Source organism: Protomyctophum bolini (assembly GCF_963924005.1).
Source record: "Protomyctophum bolini genome assembly, chromosome: 5".
Classification (NCBI taxonomy): Eukaryota; Metazoa; Chordata; class Actinopteri; order Myctophiformes; family Myctophidae; genus Protomyctophum; species Protomyctophum bolini.
In genome coordinates, this window is record NC_137866.1 from 16,529,299 (window position 1) to 16,544,542 (window position 15,244).

At 41.6% G+C, this 15,244-nt stretch overlaps 1 protein-coding gene across 1 annotated transcript; it reads right to left on the reverse strand.

Annotated features, from left to right (window-relative positions):
* Positions 1 to 229: 229 nt before the first annotated feature.
* csrp1a (cysteine and glycine-rich protein 1a) lies at positions 230 to 8,550 on the reverse strand. Its single transcript, XM_080764729.1, has 6 exons — positions 8,289 to 8,550; positions 3,866 to 3,981; positions 2,229 to 2,397; positions 1,935 to 2,064; positions 1,719 to 1,815; positions 230 to 1,119 (listed from the first exon to the last, which is right to left on the reverse strand). The coding sequence occupies exons 2-6, from the start codon at positions 3,972 to 3,974 to the stop codon at positions 1,043 to 1,045; spliced, it is 582 nt and encodes a 193-aa protein (XP_080620855.1). The 5' UTR covers positions 3,975 to 3,981; positions 8,289 to 8,550; the 3' UTR covers positions 230 to 1,042.
* Between the last annotated feature and the right edge of the window lie 6,694 nt (positions 8,551 to 15,244).

The following is a 15,244-nucleotide window of genomic DNA, read 5'->3' on the forward strand; positions in this document are numbered from 1 at the left end:
GCTTTCCTATTCAAAACCTATACCCCCACCCCTCCCCCTCGCTTTTCATTTTTTCAATTTATTTTAAAATGTCAAAAGGTGTTTCCATTCAGGAATGTAAGCTCAAAATCCAAAATGCGCAAAACAAGTCTTGATGGAAAAGCAGTTTCTGTCTCAGAGAAACTGAGAGAATGGATGTTGCATAGCCAGAGAGAGAGAGAGAGTTGTTTACATACTCTGTAATGCTGACAATGTTGTTCCATTTTATTGTCATCATGCTCATGTTCAGAAAGCAGTGAAGCACAGTACTGTATTGATGAGGAACTTGCCGTAGCTGTGTTATACACATGTTTGAATGTACACATATATAGACTATAGTAGACCTACAGACTCAGAGGTGAAGTCTTAAACTCACTGTAAGAACTGAATGATGAGAGGAATGGAAGGTAGCCTAGTCTAATCACACAACACATTGTTTATATTTAAAGTAAGAAAAAGGTCATGTTATACTATATATTATATCCTAAAGCATATAAATGATGAATCACAAGCACTAATGAATCAAGCAGGGATGGGGTAGGTCCATTGTGTGCCCTTTGTTGCTAAATGTGTTATTTAGAACGGATAGTATGTTATTTAGACAGATGTTTACCTTCTATCAGTTACGTTTTAGGCCATGTGACTCCCATGGTTTGACGACACAACCTTGTTGCATGGGGGGGTGTCGGCAAACCATGTGACTCCCATTGGAAATGCATTGAGGCGGCCATAAGACACAGAAGACACGAGTGTCTTAGGTGTGAATGAGGCCCTAGCACTCTATTTACTCGACTGGTTGATTATCCTGTTGTTTGTTGAGTAGAGTTCATACTCCCATCTTGCACTTTGTAATTCGCTGTGAATGTCTGGTGTTTGCTAAATGCCTACATTTTAACTGTAATATTTCATGTTGTTACGTGAGCCTTTGCCCTCTGCAGGTAGGGTATGGTATTGCAGTAGTTTTGGATGACTGTCTGTCCTTGTGTAGTGTACATCTCCTGGTAGAGAGCCAGATGTCCATTTACTACTGAGCATGTGCCAGAGCTCCGGCGCCTTGCCCGAAGCCGAATCCCTTGGGACCAAAGTTCTTGGCGTAGCACCCTGGAAGAAGAGGAAGATGAAAGGCGGGGTCATGATTATAAAAAGTTGCATTCCTGACATTAGCCGTAGCTGTCAGATTCTCTATGCTGTGTCTACAGCTTTTTCACAACAGGAGGAATTCCTTTGATGCCATGCGAGTTGCAATGTCTTAACAGTGGCAGTAGGTGGCAGCATAGTCTATGCATACAGTAATGTCGGTGTACTGACATTTCTGAGCAGACTGTTTAGCAGTGATGGTGATGGGAAGTAACAGAGTATATTTTCTCAAGTACTGTACTGCACTTAAATAAAAAAATATATTCTTTGATACTTCTATACTTCTACTTCTACATCATACATCTCAGAGGAAAATATTGTACATTTGACTCCCCTGCAGTTACTTGAAAACTTTAGTAACTATAGTTACTTTAGAGATTTGGATTATTTATTAACCACGTCAGTCCCATTTTAACTTTGGCTAAAATATGTTTTATACATTTTAGACTTAATATGATAACTTGGGATATTCTGCATTGAATGGGTACTTTTTACTTTTGGTAAGTATATTTTGATGCCAATACTTATATTCTTATACTCAAGTAATGATAGTGTTGTGGTACCTTTGCAGTAGATTTCTCCATCCTTGTCGGCTAATGTCGTCGACTCTAAGCCTTTCCCGCACAAGGCACAGCGGAAACACCCATTCTTATGCCACGACTGTAAGCAAATAGAAAATCAGATAAGATAAGAAGCGAAAAGTGTGTGTGTGTGTGTGTGTGTGTGTGTGTGTGTGTGCGTGTGTGCGTGCGTGCGTGTGCGCAAGCGTGTTTTCGTACACTCCCGGCTCCAATGACTTTCTCGGCAGCATAGACGGCCTTGCCACAGCGCGGGCAAATGTCTGAGCTTCCAAACTTCTGAGCCATCTTGGATTGGTTTGGGTTGGTGGTCGGGCGGTGAGGGGCGGGCCTGAGAGAGAGAGAGAGAGAGAGAGGGGTGGGGAGAGAGAGACAGAGAGAGAGAGAGAGAGAGTGAGGTGGGGGAGAGAGAGAGAAGCTTGGGAATTTTAGGCGATGGAACAGAATGAGATAAAAGTGTGTGTGTGTGTGTGTGTGTGTGTGTGTGTTACTCACTCTGTGTGTGTGATGCCCAGGGACTCTCCTTTATCCATGCTGAGGGTCCCAGCTCCCTGGCCGTAGCCGTAGCCTTTCGGTCCATACTTCTTCCCATAACAGGATTTGCAGTAGATTTCGTCCGCGTGAACGGCTACTGTTGTGCTGTCCAGGTTCTTTCTGCAGACCACTACACACGCAGAGACACACACACACACACACACACACACACACACACACACACACAGCAGATATTCGTATTAGAGGGGATGCTTACAGTACATGTATTCCTTTTATCACCACCTTGGGGCGTAGCACTTGCCGTAGCCTCGACGACCTTGCAGGCTTATGCAAAGGCTAGAATATGTCATTTAGATGGCATGCTATAGACAGATTAGTTTACTTATGATCCTTGATGACTATTTCTATGCATTTGATGTATTACCTTGTGTTCTTTCTAACGCTCTGGATTAAGAACGTCTGCCAAATGCCTACATTGTAAATCGTAATCAGTGGGTTCTCAACCTTTTCTGGATCACGTGTTCACGGCCGTGTGCATTTTCAGAGCATGTTTATTTTAATCATAAGTTGATTGTGTTCCAGCTTAAGTGGGATCAATGGAACTAACATATTATACATGTTAGTTAAATTGTTACATTATCATTAAAACCATAGTGTTTTGCCAATTTGGGGGGAGGGGGGATGGGGTAGGCATTTGAAATACCCTCACGGCCGGTGGGGTCCCGGCCCACATATTGAGAACCAGTGCCTCTATATGATGGAATGAGTGTTGAAATAATAATACGTTATTTTTTCATATGAATTCCATCACAGGGACAGCCAGTCCCCCCCCCCCCCCCCCCCCCACACACACACCCACCAACACACACAGTCCCAGTCCCTGGCGCAGCACAAACAAGTCCACTCAACTCCATGAACCTACATTTTTTGTATCTAATGAGTTTTGGGGAAAAGAGACCAGGCTGTTTCATGTCTGAATGAACCCATGTTTTATACTTTCTACTTCTACCCTTTCATTATTCTTAAACCAACACGGTTTTTAAAGTGATTTATTTCAGTGCCTGCTATGTCACTTGGCCTTACTTTTAACCACTTGAGCCACAGTACGTCATCCTACCACAAATTGGGGGGGGGGGGGTAACTGATCTACACGCTCAAAACACACCGTGATGTGACATGTTGTGAGCTTGTAAATCTGCTTTGGATATTTTTGCCTACAATGACTTGCCCAAAATAGGCATGCCACGTTGAAAGTGGTTAAATTGAGTCTGTTGCCACGTAGCCCAAATACAATTAGAATGTTCTTTTTTTTGCAATTTGCACATGCAAGGGATTCTATTTGGTCATGTTTCTTTTTAATTGGAAAAAGCAGTGCAGTATAGAATTTATTGATTGATCGATTTATTGATTGATTGATTGATTATATTTCAAAGCATGTAGAATGGGTACATTTCAAACGAAAGCACAAGTCGATACAAAAACTGCTACTTTGAGGATGAAACCATGGGTTTCTCCATTGATATACAGTAGAGGCTTATGAAAGGTCATTGGGTACAGTATGAATAATAATATACTGTATAGTGACATGTCACAGTGGTGACACAATGACAGGAAGCATGGGGGAGGGGTTTACTCACTGCACAGGAAGCAGGACTTGTGGAAGCTCCGCCCATCACACTGAACCTCCTCAGCGTGGTAGACTGTCTTCTGACAGCAGCCACACCGGTTTCCTCCTCCCAACGGCATCCTGGCACTACACACACACACACACACACACACACACACACACACACACACACACACACACACACACACACACACACGCACACACGCACCCCGTTACAAATGGAGTGACACGTTGATAAATTAATACCGGTATACGATTCTGATGAATTGAATATGAATGAATGGAAATGGAAACAGACCATAGAGGCTTTCTTGGGTTTTAAATCCTCCTAGCAGACCTTGTACTGTATGAACTGTATTGACACTTTCCTGTGCCTTTTTCGGCAAAACTGTTAATAAAGTATATAGTCAATCAAACTAAGGAGTTACTGTAGGCTGGTTTTAGTTGTTTGTGTTTCCTGTGAAACAGCAAATAATGGTGCCTGTTTTGTATACCTGATTAATTTTGTTGTATCATGTTCTGTGGTATTTAGTTTTAATTCTATCGGACTGAGGATGGAAATGAACATGACTTGTTGAAATGTGTGGTCGGATTGATCCCTGGAATCCAGCCCATATCTACCCAGAGTTTACGATTTACAATTTACAATTTAGGCATTTAGCAGACGCTCTTGATCCAGAGCGACTTACATTAAGCAAAAAACAAAAGCATGGCATACATCACATATATAAAAAGTAGTTATCATGAATCATGTATAATATAAACTAAGAACATAACAGTGGAGTATCTATGTCAACTATACATACTATACTATATTATATATTATACAATATACATGTGTACTATAAAGTGCTATGACTACATAAAATGCAATTATAGTGCTGTCTACGTAACAAGCTGTCTAAAATACTATCTAAGGAGCTAGGCTAGGGCAAGTGCTAGGGGCCATGGTGGAGTCTGAAGAGGTGGGTTTTCAGACTACGGCGGAAAATTGGGAGTGAGGCTGCAGTTCTGACTGTGATGGGAAGTGCATTCCATAGTTTTGGAGCCAGAAGGGAGAAGAATTTGGGACGTGTGGAGCGTTGTCCCGGCGGTTTTAGTGAAGGTACCTCCAGCTTCCCTGCGTTGGCTGATCTGAGTGCGCGGGAGGGTTTGTAGGGTACGATCATACTGTTTCCCTGTGGTCGGGTCGGGCTGATCCCTGGAATCCAGCCCATATCTACCCAGAGTTTTCCTGTGGTCGGGTCGGGCTGATATGGAATCCAGCCCATATCTACCCAGAGTTTCCCTGTGGTCGGGTCGGGCTGATCTGGAATCCAGCCCATATCTACCCAGAGTTTCACTGTGGTCGGGTCGGGCTGATCTGGAATCCAGCCCATATCTACCCAGAGTTTCCCTGTGGTCAGGTCGGGCTGATCTGGAATCCAGCCCATATCTACCCAGAGTTTCCCAGCATGACCCTCCCATTACATTCTTGTGATGCGTGTCCACATCCACATTCCTGTCAGTCTACTACAGTAAGCCTAGCCTACTCCCACCAACCTTTTCTATGTTATGAGCCTTTGCTTGTCTAGAGACCACTGGTTCCCATTTTATTTTCCTACATTAAAATACACATATTTCTTATTTTCTTCCTGAAATAAATGGCCGGCATCTTTGATTTTTCAAGTGGCCTGGTTGAAGAGTGACCTTCAAAGATGATTTGTACCAAAGTTCACGCTTGTATCACCATTTGAATGATTCTCCCAAAATATATATGTAGGTGGTTGTACTGTTAAGTAACTTGAAAAATAACCATGAAAATGGCATGAAATACATAGTACTGCTTTAACAATACAGAAATTAGATTGTAAGTGTGAGACATTTATCATTAATAGGTCACAACCATAGAGTTACTGTCCGCCTGCAGCTAAATTGTGATACTGTGTCTGTTTGTAAAAGCTCAAAGACGGTTGCTGTATTAATAGAGACTCACTGAGAATAATACACAATATGGGCCTCATTTATCAACGCATCGTATGCCAAAATATGGGCGTACGCCGAAATTTTCAGCATTTATCATTCCAGCGTGAACTTCAACTTTGGCGTGCGCCCGTCCAAATATCACGTCGGGGAGCTGTCGTAGGCTTTTTCCTCACCAGTTTTTCTGTCGTAGACAAGCGGAGCAGCATTGACTGACCAGCTGACAGGCTGTCACAGGCATCTAAACCTATGTAGCCTATTCACTTTTTAAATGTATAAAACTAATACATATTATACACATGAAAAAATACATTTTGTAAAGGCATGTCATATGAAATTGGTAATTGGGGCGGTGAGGCGGGCAACAAGACGAGTGAGGGAAACTTTATTTTTATTGGCTTTCCATAATGCAACTATGGTTTCCATACGTTGTTTGGTCTTATTGCAGTTGTTCATGTCGCAAAACGAGGGCGAGGCTTGATTTCATAGGGCGTGCCAGATTGATTTCAGCCGTCACATTTATCAACGCTAGGAACGAAATTAAGCAAGGATCAGAATGCCGTGCCGACGTGAGCGTACTCCAAAACCGACGCTCGAATTTGAGGCAGATTTTACACTCCATTGATAAATGAGGGCCTATGTGTTTGAGCTTATCAGACTTGTCATGACACCTGACACATTTGGATCTGTTTATCAGAGTATAATGTGATTGTGCTCCATTCTCACATGACTTCTCTCACCAAGTAGTATTGTATACAGTATATACAAAAACAGGTTGATAAGACCTGTCTGTCCGCTTACAGGTGGAGCTGAGGTACATGGAGGCAAAGCTGAAGGAGAGTGAGAGCAAGGTTGAACAACTGGACAAAGCAGGTATTTGCACGGACACACAATATTATAGTTCTTTAAATTATGCCAATCTCTTTGTGTGTGAGAGTGAGTGTATCCCGAGGAACCGAGGGAGTGATGATGCATCGAGTAGGAAGTCGGTCGAATCTGTGCTTATCCAAAACATATTGATTAATTAGTTACGCCTTGATGTCACCAATGACATAATAGACTGGCTTGGATATGGCCTGGCCAGGCCTAGCCAGATAGGGCATGCCTGACACAGAACTCAATACTGTATATGGGCAGTCAGACATTCGGCTACACGGGGGTACTTTGAAAACAGGTACAATGAGCATAACTGGAGGAGGGGCATCGTTCCCTTTAGTTGATAAAAATATCAGATGGTATTTCTGATAATTTGTGTTAAAAATGTCTTATTAAAAAAAAATTGGTGACCAAATGAAAATTTCCACAAACAAATAATAAGTAGCATCTCATAATTGTACATTGCAAAAAAGACAACATGAAGAAATTCCTTGCAGATGATTTTTGAGTGGTGCAACCACTCCAAGGAACAGCAATGTCCGTGTTCACCTATGTGTTGGTTCACCTATGTGTCCGCTATGTATGTGGCCATGAGCACCAGTATGACTATGAGTACCAGTAGGGACGCTGTTGTGCCAGAAACAGAGCGAGAGATGGTGCTGCACGTGCTGCACTGTTGCCTGCTAATGAGAGAGAGAGAGAGAGAGAGAGAGAGAGAGAGAGAGAGGAGGAGGAGGAGGAGTGGGGTGGGGGGGGGGGGGGAGAGGGGAGTTGCACCACTCAGTTCTAACAATAACAATGTGATCTTTTTCTAAGTGCTGGAGTTTGGAAGTGCTCGTTGACTATCACTCAATGGCCCATGCGTACCACCTGTTTTGAATGTGCACATAATGCAGGAGGTTGCTGTACCAAAGGAATACTTCAACCGGATTATCACACACCACCCAGCCGGCACACACTACCTGTCTCTGTCAAACCAGACGAGGGTTGTTATTGAATGAATAAATTGAGCATCTTGCAGGAATTCTCCATCTGATACTTGGTCATCATAGTGTCTCTATAGTAGCATGTCAGGAGGATCATTCACAAATTACGATCTATTTTGAAAAGCTAGATAAACTAGAAATCTTAAAAAAGAAAAAAAAAGCAGTGCCACAAAAGAACAGTGAAAGACCAGGAAGGTGTGTGATGTTTGAAACAAATCAGGAAGATTGAGAGTGATGTGAATGCTACCTTATTGAATAAAACTGACAGTGATCAGCAGCATTGTGGCAGAGAAAAACCTTTACCCCTAAACCTAAAACCATACAGTAGAAATTAACCACTGGTTTTGTCAAACATTGCTGATGCAGCTTGTTGTTGTTTTACTGCTTCCCACTTAGGTATGAACTCTTGTTCATAACAAATACACATGCAAAGACATACAGTCTACCCTGGTCTGATGTCTAGAGTTAGTTTATTGAAAGGTTTCACACTGGCAAGAATTATAAACTACTTTTTTGGGGGGGCCGTCTGGTTTTCATGTGTAGATAAAATCATGTGACAGAGAGAAAGCGACTGAGCAAAAGTAAAAAGCGGTTTTCTGTGGTGCCTACCTGTGTTATGAAAATAGCTGCAGGGCTGTTGTTTGACTCCCAAGTCCAAGCGGTCCAACAGTCCTGGAGGGAGATAACTTTGTCCAATCTTTGGTGAGGTTTCGGATTGTGTGGAAGAACAAGTAGCTTTTTGTGAGACTACGGTTCTTGTTTTGATAGCAGCTGAGTTAGTCAAACATGTCTAAACGTGATAGTCAAAGAAAGCAAACTCTGGAGCTGTAGGCTAGTACGTGCCTCACTCTGCTGTGCTCTACAAACGTTACAGAAGTGAGAGGAGGGTGGAGTCTTGCTGCTTCCCTCAGTCTGTAACTAGAGAGAGACCGCAACACGTACAGGCTGTGAATGTAGATTGTAGAGGGACAGACAGACAGACAGAAATAGTGGACCAACTTGGGGAATGAATGTGAATGACTTGCACATAAAAACGTTCACTATAGTGAGTGAATGATATAGCACAGCAAGTGAAACAGAATTACAATGTAGAAGCAAATAACGGGAAGTGGAGGTAGATGCCAGATGGCGTCATGAGTGCAGGGCAGAGTTCCTCTCCCCTCCTCCTCGAGTCTAAGCTAATGCTGGGTTCTGGAAAAGAATGTCATGTACCACTGATAATGATATGCACAAAGTATGAGGAGAACTGGGTGAAGATGGAAGTCTTTGAGGCATGTGTTATACTGTTTGTTTTTTTAGTCGTAGTTCTCTCGTTTGCAGCCTGTGCTACCCCTGGACAACGATACACCGACCTCATAGCCTACCTGAGCCGGCCCTATACCTTAATTCAGAGGTTTTCAAACCAAGGACCCCAAATTTGATATAAATTGGACCACCGTAACTCTGAGAATGTACAAATGGAACTGAATGGACCTACAGTATATGGGACAGGTCCATTTGGTTCCTAACTATAATAAATAATTTAGCTTAGGAACCCCTTGAACACCCCCAAGGACCCCACATTAATAAAAAGTGCTTTAGGTATCATATCATATCAACAGGACAAGTAGGCTACATTTCCATATTCCATGTTGGACTTTTGTTGCTTTTGTTTTTCTCACCACATTGCCTTGAACAGTAAGGTGGGAGCAAGCGGTCAAGCTTCTGACGTTAGAGATGATTGAGATAACCGACTGTGATAACCTATAGGCTATTCATTGTTTGTGCCAGAATTGTATTGAGTGAGGTTTCTTGACTACCGGTATATATTATCTATGACAAAAAGCTAACCTTTAACACATGATCAGACAGATGAGGCGCAAAATCACATCATAACTGCACCGTGACCTTTCGTGGCCGTAGGGAGTCTTTAAATTACCATTAAAGGTCAGCTGTGTGAACGATAATGATGTCCTCTGCATTCAAATGGGCTTTGGTTTCCCTCTGCCGGCACAATGTGGCCATTTTGGGTACAGAACAAGTAAAATATGTCTACATTGCAAATTGTAATGTTGACATACTTTCTTAGTCACTTGAAATCAAAAAATGTATGGACTGCAAGACATGCTTCCTGGCTTTTTTTTCCTACATCAAATTGGTCCAAAAATGAGTCTGTGAGTCAGAGAGAAGAGATAACAAATACTCCTTCACTCTCCGCCATTCCCCGAAATTAAACATGACCTCACCTCACCTCTCTGTCTGAGAATGCGCTGGATGTGTTTATATTTTGATCCATACTGTTCAATGGTTCACTTTTTACATATGAGCTGATGTTTAGGCTTACATCTCAAACTTTGAGAGTGCCCATATTTTCCCCTAGTTACAATAATTTTCCTACAATACATTTTTCTAACAGGAGCATGAAATTAATTTCACATGGACATACTCTCTTTGACCATCACACAATCAAATTGGTGATTTGATTGATTCTGTCATTCTGCATTAAGCCTATGTGGTATGTGCCTCAATGTGGTATGCGCATCGGCACCCTGGCCTTTACTATCCTTCAACAGACTGCATAGCCACGTCTGTGTCAAGCTTTTCCTGACAAATATTACTTATTATTCAGTGGTACTACTGTACTGTACACTGATATAACTGATATTAATTATACATTTTAAGATTTGCATCTGCATTGCACCATGACTGTAAATGTGGAAAAAATAGAAGATAAAGCTTTCAATGTTTGAGTTGTTACCTTTTTGCCACCCTCTAGCTTTCTTTGCTGTCTCGAGGCTGAGAAGAAGGCTGACCCACGTAGACCAGCTCTGGCCTCGCAAATGCAGAGCAGCTGTACTCCTGCATGGAGGAAGAGGACACGATTTCTGTATTCTGATGCCATTGTCACCACTACCCAGACCCAGGCAATGTCGACATGAAGAAATGTGAAATTGTAAGTGTGACACATTGACACAATTATACAGTTACTACTTGCTTGGAGCTACATTGTGATACTGTCTGTTTGTAAAAGCGCAAGGATAGTCGCTGTATTAATAGAGCCTCACTGAGAATACACAATATGTTTATGAGCGTATCAGACTTGCAAGCACACCTGACACACTGGATCTGTTATCAGAGTCCTTGGACGTCTATTTACCGTACAAAACTACATGTGTGTGTTCCATTCTCACATGGCTTCTCAACAGGTAGTGTATAAAGAACAGGTCCCTGGCTATCTGTTGTGTTCCTCTCATCATGAAGCGCATTGCAGCTCACATAGTGCTGCTCTGCCTGTCTGGGCCATAGGCTCAGGCAGAGACAGCGGTTGAAACAACAGAGACAAGACATGTTTGACGAGCAACAGTTTGACTGACAAAGAACAAGGTTGAACAACTGGAGAAAGACAAAGCAGGTATTTGAACACACTCACACAATTATCCTTCTTTAAATACATCCGTGGCCATGGGGGAAGTACTTATGTTGAAATCTGAATATTTATGTACATGTACGGAACAAAAAGAGAGAAAGTGAATTTTGAGAAACACAATTTTTGAAGATCACCCATGACTATATAATATTATGCATGTATGAGGGGCAGGACTAAGACTAGCCTGGATATATTAGCCTGGCTAAAGCCAGACGTGAATCAGCCGTTTCGCAAAAAAGAAAACCCACTGCACTTGAGTCTGGCTTATTAGCCAGGCTAGGGGAGGGGAGCTTCAGTCAGTGGGTGCTATGTGTGCACGTAGCATAAACGGTCACTAGGGGGAGCCATGGTACAGCGTAATATATGCATCATAGGAAATGGACACTGTGGCTGGCTGTTCACATGTCCCTACTATAGACAAGGGCACAAGGCTACACACAAAATGTAAAAGAACAAATGTGTTATTTAATCAAGTGGTTATTGTTAGATTTTATTTTTTACTACATTCATGTCTCTGTTGGTACTGTATTCATGAATGATAGCTTGACTGCAGGGGAAATGTAATTGTAATATTCACTGCATAAATCATCTAAGCAGAAGAGGGCGCTAATAGCATACTTTTTTCAAGGCAGCCAAGCACACTTAGGATATCTTTTGAAGACTTTTCAAAACATCGAAGTTTAACCCAATGGAATTAATTGAACCTTAATTAGTTTATTTGATAAAAAACCTCTGTTTCGTATCGAAGTGTCTAATGTTGACATATGCACGCCACACGACTCGTATGCATCTTGCATTGAGTCAGACTTGTAGATATCAAACATTAGAGCATTTGAAGTGCCAGTGGTCAATATATAGCAATATCATGTTTAGAAGCATTTTGCATAAATCCTAACTAAGCCCAGAGCCTTTTATAGATATAGACTAGGGTCTCGGATATTTCATAAAACACGGAAACCGTGCTAGTTTACTAATATAGCCTACTATAGTGTTATTAGTGTCACACAGTGTGCAGACAAGGCCTAACAAAACTTCATTTTGGTTTAATCCATGTGATGTCTGTTGTTGTTACAGGCAGCAATGGTTTTCGGTGTGCGTGTGCGCATGTGCTCTAATTATCTCAAACAGCACAGCTTGGGATGGATGGAGACTGCCCACCTAGCCTCTGCCTCAGTACCCAGGCTTTCATTTTCGTCTGCCCAAAAATTGAAGGGACCACCTGACTCCTGAGTCAAGTGCTTCATCCTTCTTTTGGTGGTACATGAGGTGGAATGTAAGTACATTTACTCAAACTAGTATACATCATTCTTCCTCTTCCCTTGATTCGATTAATTAAAAAAACCTATGATTGCCTGATGGTCAAGGTTCAGTTCATCCCCTGAGCAAGCAGGCAGGCTCTATTCTTTTTTCACCTAAATGCATGGTAAAAAAAAACAGGTTCAAATCAGGGGTATAAGAGGAAAGTCACATGGTGCTGCTTTAATGTTTAGTAGTCAAAGCATATTGTGTACAGATTCTAGTATGAATGCATGACATATAGCTTAATTACTACTTGTTACCTTTGGCTGAATGGGTTGTCCATCCATGTTGCACAAAAACTGTTACTTCTAGGGTTTTACCCTGGTTAAATGTGCGTGACTGTGACATCATCATCATACAAGGAAGTTCTGCATGCACGCCTACTGAGTGGCAAAACAATACTTTCTGGCCTTGACAGCCCATACAGCCAAACAAAAAAGTCCTATCTGATTGCATTAAATGACTTTAAACAACATATAAGTTTGTCACTCACTTTGCCACTCGATTTGCCACTCGATCTGCCATTCACTTTATGCATGCACATACCCTCTATAAAGGATCAATAAAATGATTAGAAAATGGTGCCAAATAATAATTAAAAAATCCACACTATGACCAGATTAGATAACTCAAGTAGTGCTTCTCAGGGCTGCGTGTTCATCATCTTAACCACTTTCAAACGGCATTCCTATTTTGGGCATGACAATCTTTTCCAAAACATTGTGAAACTAGCACACTTTGTGCGCCAGATCGGTTGACTAAGTCACAGACCGTGACGAGTATGCAGAAGTGCCGTTTACACCTGTGCTTTGTGTCCGTGATACATCACTGACTTGACCTCTGCATTTTCAACCCAGCTTTGTGGGTGTTTGCAGTTTCCCTTTCCGTGATGCGATGGACCGATTACACAGCGGCGACACAGCCTGCCCAGCATGGAAAAAACACGGTCAGTGACCAAAGATAAATCGCTGCCTGCCTTCGATCAAAATGTATTTGTAGTTTGTGTGTGTGTCCCACTCAGATCACACTGCCACATAGATGCGAGCGTGCCGCAGGCCCGTGAGCTTCTAGTACAAGCTCATGGGTTGTCATATGCAAGTTGTGCAACACATGGTAAATCAGCCCATAATATTTAATAATAGGTTGCAAATGGTTATAGCGGTGAACACGCCTGAGGACCTTTTCTAATCTTAGCCCTAGCCATTACAGCTTTACAAAAGAAAAAAATGTCATAGGCTGAGGCCAATTCCAACCATTACTGTGACAAGAAAAAAATGTCATAGGCTGAGGCCAATTCCAACCATTACTGTGACAGTCCCAGAACAATATCCTCATATTACAGCAGATTATTTGATTATTGTTTTTATCATAGTTCCGCTCCATCCTCTTTAACAGAGATTGTGTATTTTTATTATGTACAGGAACCACACATAAATCTCAGTTTCCTCTGGATTCGTTCGTGCTCAAGGAATGGAGGCAAGAGGGAGAGGGCGCCATGTTGTTTTACTACCAGGTGTGATACTGTAACAAAACAATATACCCACACACCAGAATAATACAAATACTTAGGCTTTTGTTTTATTAGTACAAACCTCTTCCTCAGGCAGGCTTGCTGCCCACCAAAAGTCAGTCTGTTGGGGAAGCTCTGTTGGGGTAGCCTACTTATAGGACGAGCACTACTTCAGTCAGTACAATGACATACTCCATCAGCTCATTATCTACTGGAATCTCCTGGAAAATCCACTGGCGCCGATCAGAGCATTAATAATTATGCCGTGGATGTCAAGTTGTTTGTGACATTTTTCCACCCGATGACATTACGTATGTCAACGTTTCATTTGGGACATCTTTGCAGTTGTAATAATAAGATATGCAGTGATGCTCAACCTTTTTCATTTCAAGGAGCCCAAAGGTTCAAGTTTGTACTTTATTGTTACTTCTTATGTACAGGTACATACGAGTAAAACCTATTTTGTTTAGGCTCAGTTTGACATGAGTTAGTCCATAATTAGTCCATACCATTTTTATCTCTTGGATTGATTGAATATTTTATTAACAGTTTGCAAAAAAAGGTACAGTGGTACAGATTCATACAGAAGGAAGCTAAAAGGATAACCCCAAAAAGCCCAGGGCTTATTTCCATTGAGGTCAATTCAATCCAAGCTATAATGTGAAATCCATTGTGTGAATGTAACTCTGAGAGTACAGATGGACCCAGATGGCCCCTTACGGGCCAGTTGTTACTCTCTCAGAGTCACAGGACCCCTGGTGGACCTGACGCTGTCACCATTACAAATTGATGTTGACGATTTATTCGTAACAAATAATTGCAATTATCGATTTAATTGTGTTTTTGACATTGAACATTGGAACATTATAAACAAGAATACATTTCTGTTGATAAATACCTGACATATGCAAAGAACGAAAGACATTATTTTTATATAAAAAATGTAAAAAAATAACAGAAATTGCTGAACTACAAGCTTACAACGTGTCACAAAGTGATCGTTGTAAGGTTGTAGAAATCGCTATGACATTATCTAAGCTTGTAGATCAGCTATTTCAGCTTTTTTTAATGCATGAACATTTTCCAACATGGAAACGATTTTGACAATTGTGACAAAAATAATCGCGATTATCTCAAATAATTGCGATTAGACGATTATGTAATACTTGTGACAGGCCTAATGTTGAGAACCAGTGATCTAGTATATTATTATTTATGATTTTAGAATCTTGTAGAGTGTCCCTCAGTGACACAACAGCATGTCGACCATCACTCCCTTATAGCCCTTCCTCCAGCCCATGTGGTAGTGCATGGGGACAGTGGCACAAGTGGCCTATTGTGACTAAAGAG

What these genes read in the sequence shown, in the direction of transcription:
- csrp1a (XM_080764729.1), bottom strand. Translation starts at nt 3,974, where the DNA reads ATGCCGTTGGGAGGAGGAAACCGGTGTGGCTGCTGTCAGAAGACAGTC. An exon ending in AAGTCATTGGAGCCGGGAGT is followed by an intron (nt 1,816 to 1,934) that starts GTACGAAAACAC and finishes ATTTGCTTACAG; the next exon opens with TCGTGGCATAAGAATGGGTG. An exon ending in TGGAGAAATCTACTGCAAAG is followed by an intron (nt 1,120 to 1,718) that starts GTACCACAACAC and finishes CTCTTCTTCCAG; the next exon opens with GGTGCTACGCCAAGAACTTT.